At 49.6% G+C, this 12988-nt stretch overlaps 6 protein-coding genes across 6 annotated transcripts; 4 read left to right on the top strand and 2 right to left on the bottom strand.

Annotated features, from left to right (window-relative positions):
* Nucleotides 1-672: 672 nt before the first annotated feature.
* LTR84_010769 (uncharacterized protein) lies at nt 673-2530 on the top strand (the record flags this gene model as incomplete). Its single annotated transcript, XM_064854303.1, has 3 exons — nt 673-818; nt 870-1935; nt 1985-2530. The coding sequence occupies 3 exons, from the start codon at nt 673-675 to the stop codon at nt 2528-2530; spliced, it is 1758 nt and encodes a 585-aa protein (XP_064700149.1).
* Nucleotides 2531-4811: 2281 nt separating this feature from the next.
* On the top strand, nt 4812-6598 carry LTR84_010768 (uncharacterized protein; the record flags this gene model as incomplete). The annotated part of the gene is made up of 4 exons (XM_064854302.1): nt 4812-5094; nt 5189-5320; nt 5433-5741; nt 5847-6598. 4 exons carry the CDS (start codon nt 4812-4814, stop codon nt 6596-6598), a joined length of 1476 nt encoding a protein of 491 aa, XP_064700148.1.
* Nucleotides 6599-7067: 469 nt separating this feature from the next.
* Nucleotides 7068-8301, bottom strand: LTR84_010767 (uncharacterized protein; the record flags this gene model as incomplete). The annotated part of the gene is made up of 5 exons (XM_064854301.1): nt 7068-7218; nt 7307-7472; nt 7560-7919; nt 7978-8056; nt 8122-8301. 5 exons carry the CDS (start codon nt 8299-8301, stop codon nt 7068-7070), a joined length of 936 nt encoding a protein of 311 aa, XP_064700147.1.
* Nucleotides 8302-8817: 516 nt separating this feature from the next.
* Nucleotides 8818-9534, top strand: LTR84_010766 (uncharacterized protein; the record flags this gene model as incomplete). The annotated part of the gene is made up of 1 exon (XM_064854300.1): nt 8818-9534. The coding sequence occupies one exon, from the start codon at nt 8818-8820 to the stop codon at nt 9532-9534; it is 717 nt and encodes a 238-aa protein (XP_064700146.1).
* A 342-nt stretch (nt 9535-9876) lies between these two features.
* LTR84_010765 (uncharacterized protein) lies at nt 9877-10863 on the bottom strand (the record flags this gene model as incomplete). The annotated part of the gene is made up of 3 exons (XM_064854299.1): nt 9877-10461; nt 10526-10567; nt 10684-10863. The coding sequence occupies 3 exons, from the start codon at nt 10861-10863 to the stop codon at nt 9877-9879; spliced, it is 807 nt and encodes a 268-aa protein (XP_064700145.1).
* Nucleotides 10864-11210: 347 nt separating this feature from the next.
* Nucleotides 11211-12423, top strand: LTR84_010764 (uncharacterized protein; the record flags this gene model as incomplete). Its single annotated transcript, XM_064854298.1, has 3 exons — nt 11211-11888; nt 11972-12135; nt 12216-12423. 3 exons carry the CDS (start codon nt 11211-11213, stop codon nt 12421-12423), a joined length of 1050 nt encoding a protein of 349 aa, XP_064700144.1.
* Between the last annotated feature and the right edge of the window lie 565 nt (nt 12424-12988).

Here is a 12988-nt window from a genome sequence, read left to right as displayed (position 1 = left end):
ACCTCTCTGCCATTGCCGTTAATTATATGCAGTCCTAGTGACACGGTGGAATACTTTGTTTCTCGATAATCAACACTATAATTTCGCAGTACCTAATTATCTCAGTGCAGCGAAAACAAGATCGCCTGGTTTGGTACTATAATTCAGCTACATCACAGGCGCCCGATCTATAAATCGCTACGAGGGATTCCTGCAACGATTTTCATTTTAGAAGGCTCATTTAAACGCTTACTGATGATGAGATATGTCGTTCAACACTATGAAGACAATTGGTGTATGAAACAAGTTGGAATGGTTCTGGCAATTGCCTGGAACATTGGCTTGCTTAATTGATTAAGCAAGGAACTGTCGCACGTTACTAAATATCGTTTAGGCCCATACAATTACCCATATTCGACAGGCAAAGTGAGGTTTCTCTTCGGTGTCCAGCGGATGCAATGTTACTAAAAGTTATAGCTGACGTAGACGCTAAACACAGCAATACCGACGCCACTCAGAGTAATGGTTGGACCACTTTATTCATGTCACCTTGAAGAATGAATATATAAACGACTGGTTCTTCCTTGCAAGTCTCAATAAAAACCTCATTTCGTACATCCAAACATAATTAACCCAAACGCATACCTACACCACTGGTTCACTTTTGACATATCTGCCACGTTTCTATCAACAATGGTCCACCCTGCTACAGCGGCGAAAGATGCCCCACAAACCTTTGATTTTATTGTGGTCGGTGGCGGGACTGCTGGTTGCGTTGTTGCTTGCCGCTTAGCGGAAAATCCAAAAGTGTCTGTGCTCGTGATCGAGGCTGGTCAGAAGTATGTTGCCTAGCCCTTATACTACAAAGCTTCGAAAACTAAGTTCATAAGTAATACGGCCGAGATCCCGGAAATTACTACCCCAGCACGCGCATTTGAGTTGCGAGGTAGTCAGTGGGACTGGAAGTACAAAACTACCATGATCGAGCGTCCGGAATACACCAGAATTGAGCAACCCAACCCTCGTGGTAAGATACTAGGTGGTTCGAGCGCGGAAAACTACTATACCTGGGTCCGGGGCAGCGCAGCGACATTCGATGATTGGGCAGAGTATGGCACAGAGGAATGGAATTGGGCCAACACAAAAGACTACTTCAACAAGTCCGCGACGTACCACGACGACGAACATCTTTATCCAGCTGACCTTGTCAAGATCGGAAATCAGGGCGGCCCCTTACATATCTCGCATTCAGATATGATTCCCGAGGTCAAACCATTTCGCGATGCTCTACAAACAGCTTGGGTCAGCAAAGGCCAAGAACTGACAATGGACGTATATAACGGCGTGCAAAAGGGCCTGTTCCCATGTATCAACAGCATATACAAGGGTACTCGGTCGAACGCATCTGTCTTCGTTGAGGGGAAGGACAATGTGACAATCGTTTCCTCCACAATCTCAAAGGAGATTGTTTTTGAGGCAGATAAAGCTGTCGGGGTTACAGTCATAGACTCCAACCATCAAGAGTTTACTTTTCGCGCCACCTTCGAGGTCATTGTGTCCCAGGGTGTTTACGAATCCGCTAAATTGCTTATGTTATCTGGCATTGGACCGAAGATCGATCTGGAAGCCAAGGGTGTCGAAGTCCTTGTCGATTCTCAACATGTCGGTCAAAATCTACAGGATCACCCCATCATGGCCCATGTCTTCAAGATTAAAGATGGCTTTGGGCTTGACAGCCATCTACTCCGTGCTGGCCCTCAGAAGCTTGGTGCTGTCTCTGCTTATCGAAAAAATAAGACAGGCCCTTATAGTAGTGGTCTCCTTGAATTGGTAGCCTTTCCGAGGGCCGACAATTGGTTTGAAAAGTCGAAAGAATATCGGGAGTACAAGGCCCAAAATGGCGGTATTGACCCGTTCGGACCTGCTGGTCAACCCCATTTCGAGGTTGACTTTGTTGTAAGTACATCATTCCCACCTGTTGTGAGCGTGAGCTAACCTTTTACAGCCAATGTTCAGTGATTCTTTCCAGTGGCACTTCCCAGCCCCTGCGCAAGGTGACTACCTTACTGTCATCGTCGATCTCATGAGACCCTTATCCCGCAATGGCGAGGTTAAACTCAATTCGACCGATCCACATGAGCAGCCATATATAAACCTCAATTTCTTCTCGCACGAGCTTGACCTCATCGCTCTTCGTGAAGGGGTGCGTATGATCGACGACATTCTTATGAATGGTGATGGTATGAAGGATATCATTGAGGGTGATTATCCATGGCCAATGCCCCGTAACTCGGATGAGGCAATGATACGCCAAATTCTCGAGCGGGCCCAAACTGGGTACCACCCTTGCGGTACATGCCGCCTGGGCAAGGATATTAACCAGGGTGTTGTGGATCCTAAGCTGCAAGTCTATGGTGTGAGCAACCTTCGTGTCATCGACGCATCGATTTTCCCCATAATCCCAGATTGTAGGATCCAGAACGATGTTTATATGGTTGCTGAGAAGGGAGCGGATATTATCAAAGCTAAGTATCCCGAGCTATACAAATGAGTTCGAGGCACAGCGAGTACATCATCAAATGAGGAGCTATAAGCATTTCAAATCCGAGACATGTTGTGCTACCTTTGGTAGTATAAGAGTCATTATTTCGAGCCAGCGAGCGAAAGACGCGACGAGAACTAAGCCTTAAGTACCACTCATGCTTTTCACCAGCTATCCATATCTAGAATCACAACTGCATCACCTCGTCATCGATGAAATTATCAGTATCACTTATAGGTTGGTGGCGAAGTGCTTGCCAAAGCATAGACTACTTGCCTGCCACGTCGCTTCTTTCACATCTTGATCAACCATAACCAGATAATCACAAGTGCTCCTTACATGTGCAATATAGGTCAAAGTAGTCTGTCATCACAGGGAGCACGAGGAAAAGGAAATCTCGCAAAGGTTTTTGGGCGTCGCCACTGGCGATAGCCGCAACATCCCTCACTGCACTAGACGGCCGAGTGGAAACCGAAGGGATTACGTCGCCCTTTAACACCAGCATCTTCTAAGACGGGGCAATGGATCCGTAGAGAGACCGAGGAGTGGGGAAATAATGGCTAAGAACCTTACGACAACCTGGAAGGTTAAACACGACCTCGAGAGTGGTAGGCTTAAGCATTATACTGGGATCGCCACGGGGACTATCTAAGAGGCTAGACACGACAGGATACCTAAGATTTCGACTAGCGTAAAGAGCATTTCGGATAGTAAAGAATCTCAATCCGGTAAAAGTCTACGATTCAAGAAACCCTACTGCCGGAAGAAGCGGTTCCAATCGTCCAACATAGTTACCACTGACTCTCATCTTAGCCGTATGCTGTTGTGCACGCAGCAGCGCCAGAATTAAGCATCCATGGACCCATGTTTAGTCCCCTCTCCTACCGATTAGTTTCTCGGTCGCGTAAACAATTCGAGTTGCTTACTCATCCCTAGCGTTCCTAACGTTTTAGAGCCCGATTCACCGCAAAGGGTGATGGCGATAATAGCCAAATACTTCCTATAGTGGAGGTAAATTCTCATGTCGAGATACTCGTAGCTGGAGAGGTACCAACTTAGTCTTGGTGGTCATCTCAGGAACGGGTTAGGTATCGCCCTCTAGAATATCAGGCCGGTTACCAGTCTGAAGAGGAGGGCAGGCGGAAAATGGGTTCAGTAGTCTTCGATTTGCAATTCTCTGCCGAACCGGTCTGGAAAGGAGGGTGCTCATTTCTCACAGGTGTCAGGGACGCGGGATTTGTGGCGATTTTGCACATACACCGCTCCTTCACACTTGGGGAGTTGACTCCCGGCCAAGGTCATTGCGCCCTGGTGCCGAAAGGAGGCTAGAACATTACATAACATTCAGGAGACGGGAATGCCCAGTATGACAGGCTGCAAGGACAACCTGAAACCACTCAGCCTTTTATCGTGGATGCTTATCCATCCGCTCGTCGCGTGCTTCGCGTGCAGTCCGTCTGTACTGTATGAGATTGTGAGATTGAAACACCATATTTTGTCTTCAACCTTCAGTGCTCCGGGCAAAAAGAACCTGCTCTTGGAAGCCTATGGCGCACGTGACAGCGAGCTTAGGCAGTACGTATTATTATATTGCAAACAGGGTAAATTCGGAGCCAAGGAGGGATCTGTTGGGTATTATCTCTACTCACAGGAGGTGGTTCGGTGAATACATCACTACTGCGAGTTGCCGTCCTACGCCATATGCTTGGTTGTAGAATCTCGACATCGTCTCAAGCTAACAACCAGCCAGGCAACCTTAATTTGATGTGGTTAACACCCTGACCTCGTACTTCTCAACCATCTTCTCTATACTTTCTACCTACGCCTCCCCTGGCCAGAGGCAGTCCTACTGCAGCCCGAGTTGAGGTAAGTACGCTCTGCCGCATCCTTGGCCGTATCTTTTGGCATTGCTACTTCTCGTTTTGTTTTACCTGATTGGAGGACCCTACCAGTGGCCAAGATCGTTTGTACGACATGGGTCGTACCATCGTGGCACCCCGGGAACTTTATGCCCCAGCTCACGGTCTCGAAGGAGTGCATCATCCGGAACACCGAGGTCAAGATTCGAAACTCGCCAGGCTTAAAGTCGGTAAAACTTTCTGCGTTGTGGATTATCACGGCATTAAGCCTCACGGCCTTTGAATGTAGAGTCACAATCTGGTTATAACGAGCAACTTGGTCAGCACTACAATTTCCAGTCCGGCCATAGCGATCTATTTACCAGTGTATAAGACTAACACTCAAACTAATCAAGCCAGCCTTGGTCATCAGCATTGAATTCAGATTCACAATGGCCTCGAAATCTATCCTGCTGCTTGGGGGTACAGTTCTGCAACATGATCAGTCTGGCCAGATTCAGGTGCTCCAAAAAACGGACATCCTTATACGAGGCCAGAAAATCGCCAAGATTGGGCGAGGGTTACAGTCGCAGTTGTCTGGTGAGGATGTCGAGATTTTGGATTGCACTGATCAGATTGTGACGCCTGGGTTTATCGACACGCATCATCATTGCTGGCAGACACAGCTTAGGGGCCGGTACTCAGATGATACATTGCTCGACTACCTGACTCCTGGTAAGGACTTGCGCATTCGACTTACCCTTCCCATATTCTCGTACCCCAATGTCATATCTCTGTAGATGTGCTCTGCGCTAATCAGACTCAACAGGCATGATGCAAAGCTATAACTTCAGCCCTGAAGACATCTTCTGGGGTCAGTTGAGCGGCGGGCTTGAATGTATCGATGCGGGAACAACATTCATTGTGGACCACATGCACGCTAGCTACAGCCCTGACCATGGTCAGTATCAGTATTTCCATTATCACCCAAGGCCACCGCGATCACGGCCTGCTTCAGCCGGCTCACTTTTGGGATGCTTGCAGAATTCCTTTGAATGCTGACTTTTCGGCAGCGACTCGTGCATTAGAGGCTAGCGAGACGTCTGGACTTCGCTCTATCTACGCGTATGCTATTCCGTTTCGACTGCGCCGCTGGACAAAAACAGTCGCTGAAGTTGAAGAAGACTTGTTGCCTGAATGGGCCCTGAATCAAATCGAAGATCTGGCTAAGGCAGGTCCGCGTGCGGATGGCCGTATTCATATCGGCTTAGCATTCGACTTCTACTTTCTCCCTCAGGAGGTGCTCAAGAGTGTGTTCCACAGAGCTCGCACGGCGGGCGTGAAACTTATCACCTCTCATGCAGCGAACAATGCAGTCCTTGGTAAGCAATGATGCAACCCCAGAAGCAAACGCGGCTACCCTCCCTCCCTTCCCCTTACCCCCAGTTCTATCCTTACCCTCTCCTAATCACCCCTGCTCTCAATAGGCTCACAGTCGGTGGCCAAGATTCTCAAGGAATCTGGCCTTATCGGTCCTGACATTATTATCAGCCACGGTAATAACTATTCGGATGAAGACTACGAGATCTTTACCCATGCCGGCGTTCACATAAGCAGCACACCCGATACGGAATGTCAGATGGGGATGGGCTGGCCTGTGGCCCTGCGCCCGGACGTCCAAGGTACAATAGGTGTCGACAGCTCAGCATTGACCAGTACAAGTCTCCTGCATCAGGCGCGTGCTTTATTGCAGATGGCGCGGCAACAGACAAACCAGGCCTTGCTTGACCGAGGTCGCTTCCCCAAAACCCTCCGCAGCAGCACCAACGAAGTCTTCAACATGATGACAATTTCAGGTGCACGCGCTGTGGGCCTTGCGGATCAGATCGGCTCCATTGCCGAAGGCAAATTGGCTGATCTTCTTGTTTTTGACACCAGATCATCAAATATGGTGCCGGCGGCAAAATGGGATCCGGTGGCGGCTGTGGTGCGCCATAGCGATGTCAGAGACCTCAGGACCGTTATCGTTGATGGTATCGTGCGCAAGAAAGACGGCAAGTTGCTTCCGGTTCGGCTCGGCGACGGACCCTCGCTCTCCTGGGAGGACGTCGCGGCCAAGGTGAATACCAGTTATGACTCAATAGAGGAAAGAGCTGCGCAGACCAGTATACCAGTTGGCAGGAAAGCACTCGTAGATGCATGGCATATAGATGAGAGCAAGCTAGAGACCGTGGTCTAGAAAGTTGTGAGTAGGCGCATATAATTGAAATCTTGCCTTTTGTGGAGTCCATGGACATTGTGCGCACATCGCTCGTAAAACGAGACCCTAGCGGGCTTACACAGACGAGCGATGATGCCTATTTTAGCTACATCGCGAGGACCCACAGGATCCGATTTGTTATGTGGTTCCAAGTCAGGTGGTGTTAAAAGGCACTGCATGGCGTGATATTCGTGAAGGGGGCCAGTCGAGACGAGTGAATGGTTGACATAAGGGGAGTTATCAAGTACGAAGATGTAAGCGTCTATTATGGAAGGTGATGAGCGTACAACGCGTATCTGAGGTAGCCATAGGAATCATTATGTTCAGGCAGAAGTGGAAGATTCTTCTGCACTCTACGGTGAGATCACTGTAAAACGAGAATCGAAACCACGTAGCATTTGTCTATCCAGTGATTTCTATACTATCCAGCGACCCATTGATCGCTTCACTAAAGAGGCCTGATCAAGTGTTTAGGGTTGGATACGTCATTCGCTTTGAAGAAGCTCTCCATCGAGTGCGGCTGCACGTTAGGATACCGTTTATTGTGTATGGGCTCCTTAAGCAGGGTTTGCCCATTGAGGATATAATACTGATAGAACCTAAAATGGGTGCATTAGCAACCGTGGTGAGCACGAAACGGAGAAGTAACAAGGCGGAGCGTTGTCGACAAACGAAAAGTCCACTTACCATGTCATGTACAACCATTTGTTCTGACCAACATACTTCTGTTTCTCAGCTTGCATGAAATCGTACAGTTCAGTTATAGTGCCTCGAGATACCAATTTGGGGACTCTGCCGTAGACTTTCTCATACAGTTGTGCAATTTCGCGGGTTGACTTTTTATCGCCCCGGACTAAGGAGGATGGTGGACCAATTAGCACAAAACGGCTACAACAGGACAACCAAGCGGGCCAGGGAGCAGGTGAACATGAATACTGACATCTGAGAATTCCTACTGCACTGGGGTCGAGGACTGTTGCGACCGTGTAGGCGGCAGCATCGTCAAAGGTTGTCAGGTCCCAGGGTTCGTCGCCGTTGCCCCAGAAGGTGAACGCCGTTGTTTCTGGATCCCAGACATTCATATAGCCTAAGAAGGTTTCCACGAAGCAACCAATGTAGATATGCACGCCCTTGGTGCGCTTGCCTTGCAGGTACGCCTTTACTTTGAGCATGCAGTCTTTACCTTCGTGTTGGCCAAGAGAGAGGCTATCGTACTCTAGCGTCCAATCGGACGCAAAATAACGCTCGACACCCAACTCCTCACACGCATCAATGAGGTATTTCTGACCATCATACATGACTGTAGAGCTCCGTCAGCTCCACCAACGAATGAAAACAGAGATTCCTGGAGTTCATACCATCGTCGTAACCTTGATACGCGCAAATCACTACCGAGGCGCCTCTGATAGCCTCCCGGATTTTAGCTTTGTCGTCAACCTGCATGACTTCAGATGAGGACTTCCTGCACCAATTTGCGCCTGGGGTTTGACGGGGTTGCACACCTGACCTTGGACGACGCTGAAGCGCTCATGCTCTCGGATAGACTCGGTAATCTTTTCCGGGGAACGTGCGTAGCCTCGAACTTGGACAGACTGTATTTGTAGTAGCTTATGAATGATCCGCCCGGCAAGGTCGCCTGTAGCACCAGCTACAATGACCAGCATTGGAGTTGTAGTGGCCATGGGCGCCAGTTTCCTGTTCCTTGTTAAGGTAGTGCGAAATGGAGAAGCCCACCAAGCTGAAGGTGAACACACAATGCTACTTATTAGAGATTTACCACAGATTACCCAAACTAGGCCCTCAGGGCCAAGGCCCAGATATAATGCCGTCGACCACCTGAGGCAGAGAGCGCAAGCAGACGCTTCGGGGGGTGGACTTTCGGGACCGTCGTACCTTCATGCCGCTAGAAACGGAACTGGAGTGGTTGCCGACATGATGGTGGCGTCCGTACAACGTACAACGCATATGTAAGTTTTCGCCCTTGTCTGCTCCGGCATTGAACGATCCGAACGCCGGCATTGAGTTGAATTCCCAATGTTCAGCCCGTGGCCCGGCTCAAAAGGTATGTAGCGAGATGAACTTCAACATGTCACGGATGCGCGTACGGATCAGAGGGTATAGAGGTAAATAAACGAATCTTGACCCTGCGCCGTATTGTGCACCACCCTTGCATGCAGCGTTGGATGGCTCTACTTTCAATGGACTCTCATCGTACCGTTCCAATGAGGAAGTTGGCTGGTGTGGAGATACCAGATACCGATCTCATAAGACTGGCGACTGGTTACGCACGTCAGCACGCCAGCGACGCCTTCTTCAACCACATTCAGCGATGCCTAGTGTTCGGCTTCGTTATCGCTGCCAAGGTCCCCGAGCTTCGCGGACGAGACTTGGAGGTCCATGCTCTCGCAGCCATTTTACACGACCTTGGCTTTGACCCTTCCCGGCAATTGGCCACCAGCTACCGGCGTTGCGAGGTCGATTCTGCCGAGGCAGCACGAGACTTCCTCGAAAAGCACACAGACCGTAGTGAGTGGCCACCTCAGCGCTTACAGCTGGTATGGGATGCGATTGCTTTGCACGCCGTTGGAAGCATCGCCTTCCACAAAGAGCCAGAGGTGAAGGCCTCCACTTACGGTGTTTGGGCCGATTTTCAAGGCCCTGAGGGTGTGCATGGTGGACTTCTGACTGATTCCGAGTACGACAGAGTTGTCCAAGAGTTTCCTCGCCTCGCTATTATTGAGCGTATGAAGGAAGCCTGGATCGAGCAGTGCACCTGGAAGCCCGAAACCACGTACGACACTGCAGGAGCCGACATTGGCGACGAATATATTGAGACGTATAGCAGAAAAGGACACACCGTTCTCGATTTCCTCAACGGTTGCAATCTTGACACGGTCGATCGTTCCAGCAAGTAGCTCTTGGTTGTGGACTGACCGACAAGATTCCTGCCAGTAGTCAGGGGATGAAAGTTACCATGGAAAGACCGCGTTGATGCTATACCCATGGGGATATATGCTGTGATGAAGGATAATCTTGGATGACGCGCTGGCGACTAAAGAAGCAGCATCACTGATAACGAGACATGGCTGCTGGAGGGTGTACCGGGCTACTACAACACGCCGTTTAGATTTAGTCATACTCAGAGAAGCCTGACATTGTTGATTGGAATACATCTTTATTTCCAAGCAGCCTTCTTGTTTTCTCTCACCAAATGGCGCCATCTAATCTGTCCGTGCCAAATTTTATACCACAATCTCTTAATACACAATGGTAACGACAAGTGAGCCGAGCTTCTCAATACTAACGTCCACTGTGTCCCCTGACTGCAGAAAGCCTGCCGGTTTCATAAACCATCCGACTCCTGATGGAGTGCCGGTCATGCAGACGGTCCCGGCGCGCACAGTGCGTCCGCGACTTAAGTGTGAGATGATCTGCTGAATGTTCCAGATCATGTCAGACGTGTTTTCGTTCTGCCGGACTTGACCATTGACTTTAGTAACAAGCCGCAGATTTTGAGGATCGCCTACTGTGCGAGGAGACACAATATACGGACCGAAAGGCGCAAATGAATCAAAAGACTTGCCGTAACTCATCTGATACCCTGAGATCTCGTGGGGTATATAGTTTCGTGCAGAGAGGTCGTTGCCAATTGTGTAGCCCAGGACATAGCCCAGTGCATCAGTCTCGGACACGTCCCTGCAGTCTTTACTAAAAATGAAACACAACTCTCCTTCATAATCGAGCTGCGCTCTAGCGTCGGTGTGGCAGTAAATCTCATCAAATGGTCCGGCGATGGAATCGGCGGGTTTGGTGAAGACTATGGGCTGACTTGGCACTTTGAACTGCAGCCGAGGATCTTAGCATCTGATGATCAGCTTGAAAACGGTTGCAAGGCTCTGAACCTACATTCGTTTCTTGCGCATGGTTAGCGTAGTTGACGCCAATACACTGGAAGATCGGTGTGGATGGCAGCGGACAGAGGACCTGATCGAAGCGGTAAGCGAGTCAGCAGATACACTGGGTCGCCAAGAACTGCCCTCGCGCCCGACAAACCGAAGACTTACTTTGTTGATCATTGCTTTTTTCCCTGACGCTTTGAGCCCACTTATTGGATCCCCCTCAAGAACTGCCACTACGCGACCATGGAGCTGATCAGCCGGGCTTTCTTCAGTGAGATTTCCGTAGTGTATACGCCGATCTTGATCTTCGAAGCGGACTAAATACTGGAATTCGAAGGTCGTCATGATTGTAGCGAAGAATGCGATTGTCACAAATGCAGCGCGTCAAAGACGTAAAGTATCTAGTCATTGGCTCTGTGTGTCACCAAAAATCCCACTTCAGGCATGGCTGCCGGCGTTTCGGCCGGATGTGAGACAACTCCATGTACGAACGCCGGTAACACAACACACGGGCCACGGAGAAGAGTTCCACGAGCAAAGGGTGCATAAATTGTAGTTCGGTCTACGAAGCAATGTTTTAGGAGATCTGTCCATCACGTCCGCGCCCATATTGAACCATTCCAAGCTCAGCATTGTCTTGCACACGCAGGTGGACAATACAAAACACTGCTGATACCATCAACGAAAAACCCATGGCTTCTATAGTCGCCTCTAAACCCAAGATCAAGTTAGATCGGCTGCTGTACACGCACTACCAGCACCCAAATTTGCCGGCAGCCCACAAATTTCTGATCGACTTTGGTCTCTGCGTCGCTCAGCAGACTCCGAGCAGAATAGCCTATCATGGATTTGGAGAGAATCCTTGCATCTTCATTGCGGAACAGTCACCTGACGGATACAAGCATTTTGCTGGCAGTGGCTGGCTGGTCACGTCACGGGAGGAGCTTGACTCGGCGGTCAAGGCTCACGGTGCCACCCAGGTGCAAACCTCGGACCTGCCGGGCGAAGGTTGCTTCGTCCAGATGGTCGATCCCAACGGAATTCCGCTGCGGTTGTACCACGGTGTAGAGCTGCGCTCGCCAGAAAGCCAGCCTGTAAAGGCCCAAATGCCCAAGCCGGTGGTGCTGAATACATGGAATGACAAGCCTCGCAAGGGTGATTTCCAGCGTTTTGACACTGGGCCCACCAAGGTACACAAGCTAGGCCATTACGGCATGGTGGTTGACAGCTCTCTATTTGAGACGACTGTAGACTGGTACCTTGGCAGCTTCAGTCTGGCTCGGACAGATTCGCTGTATGACGAAGGATCTGGTAAAGATGTGATGACATTTATGCATCTCGACAAGGGCGAGGAATTTTCAGATCACCATGTAAGTATACCTATTCCTCCCCTCAGCCGAGAGCTCTCCTAAGTTCACACATTCGCCTCTTTTTCCAGAGTTTTTTTATTCAGTCCCCCCCAAATCACGTCGCAAGAAGCTTCGCCCACCATTCCAGCTTCGAGGCAGATAACTTCGACTCTCAACTTGTGGGCCACTATCACTTGCAACAGCAAGGCTGGACCAACTGCTGGGGGGTCGGGCGCCACCTGCTTGGCAGCCAGATTTTTGATTACTGGTAAGTTTCCTTCCACCTCTCTTTCGCGCGTGTTTTGCTCCCATCCTATGAGCATGTTTCTAGTTGACACCAAGGGCCAGGTTCGATGCATCTGGCAATATTCTCGAGCATTACTCGGATGGAGACTTGGTCAACAATAAGACCCCATATGGTAGGGAAGTCGCGGCGCCAGACACAATGGCAGTTTGGGGCCCCAACGTCTCAGTTGCCTTTCTTACTACACGGATGGAAGACATAGCCAAGGGCCCAGCCGGCCATCCACCTGCGCCGGTGATGGTAATAGTCTGAGTTTGAGCTCTTTGAGAGCGGACCAGAGGAAGGAACATATTGGAGCCCACGGTGGGTGACTGCTCTAAAGTATCACGGATTGAACGTCTCAAGTACAGATCAGCCGTCAATTTCATTTACAAGTGCGATGGAGGCAGCGAGTAAAAGGAAAACATCAACCTAATTCGCGTAAATATACAATTCTTGCCCCAGGATGGCATGTACTGGAGTGGATTTAAGCGCATCAATCAGGCCCTTACAAGTCGTTCATTTGGACTAAACTGAGTGAGAGCAGCATTTCAATGCTCCTCACCCTATCTACTTGCAGATATTCGATGCCTGCCTGTATTGCTTGTCTACTGAGCGTGGGCATGACTGTGGAGGCGGACGGTGCTACAGTAAAAGATAGCACTTGTGACCTGGGCAAGCTATTTACCAGGATTGAGTGGGATCCATATCACTAAAAATTGGTGTGACTATCACTGACAGTCTCACATCCCAATACCTGTAACTCTTGTGCCTGATAATCCAACTATGTTGTAAACTGCATCCTCAACTTGCTAAAGTCAGTCACCATGGAAGATGA

The sequence above is a fragment of the Exophiala bonariae genome, assembly GCF_035927105.1.
Source record: "Exophiala bonariae strain CCFEE 5792 chromosome Unknown scaffold_49, whole genome shotgun sequence".
Classification (NCBI taxonomy): Eukaryota; Fungi; Ascomycota; class Eurotiomycetes; order Chaetothyriales; family Herpotrichiellaceae; genus Exophiala; species Exophiala bonariae.
Note: the sequence above shows the minus strand (reverse complement) of the source record. Positions and strands in the feature narration are given on the sequence as shown.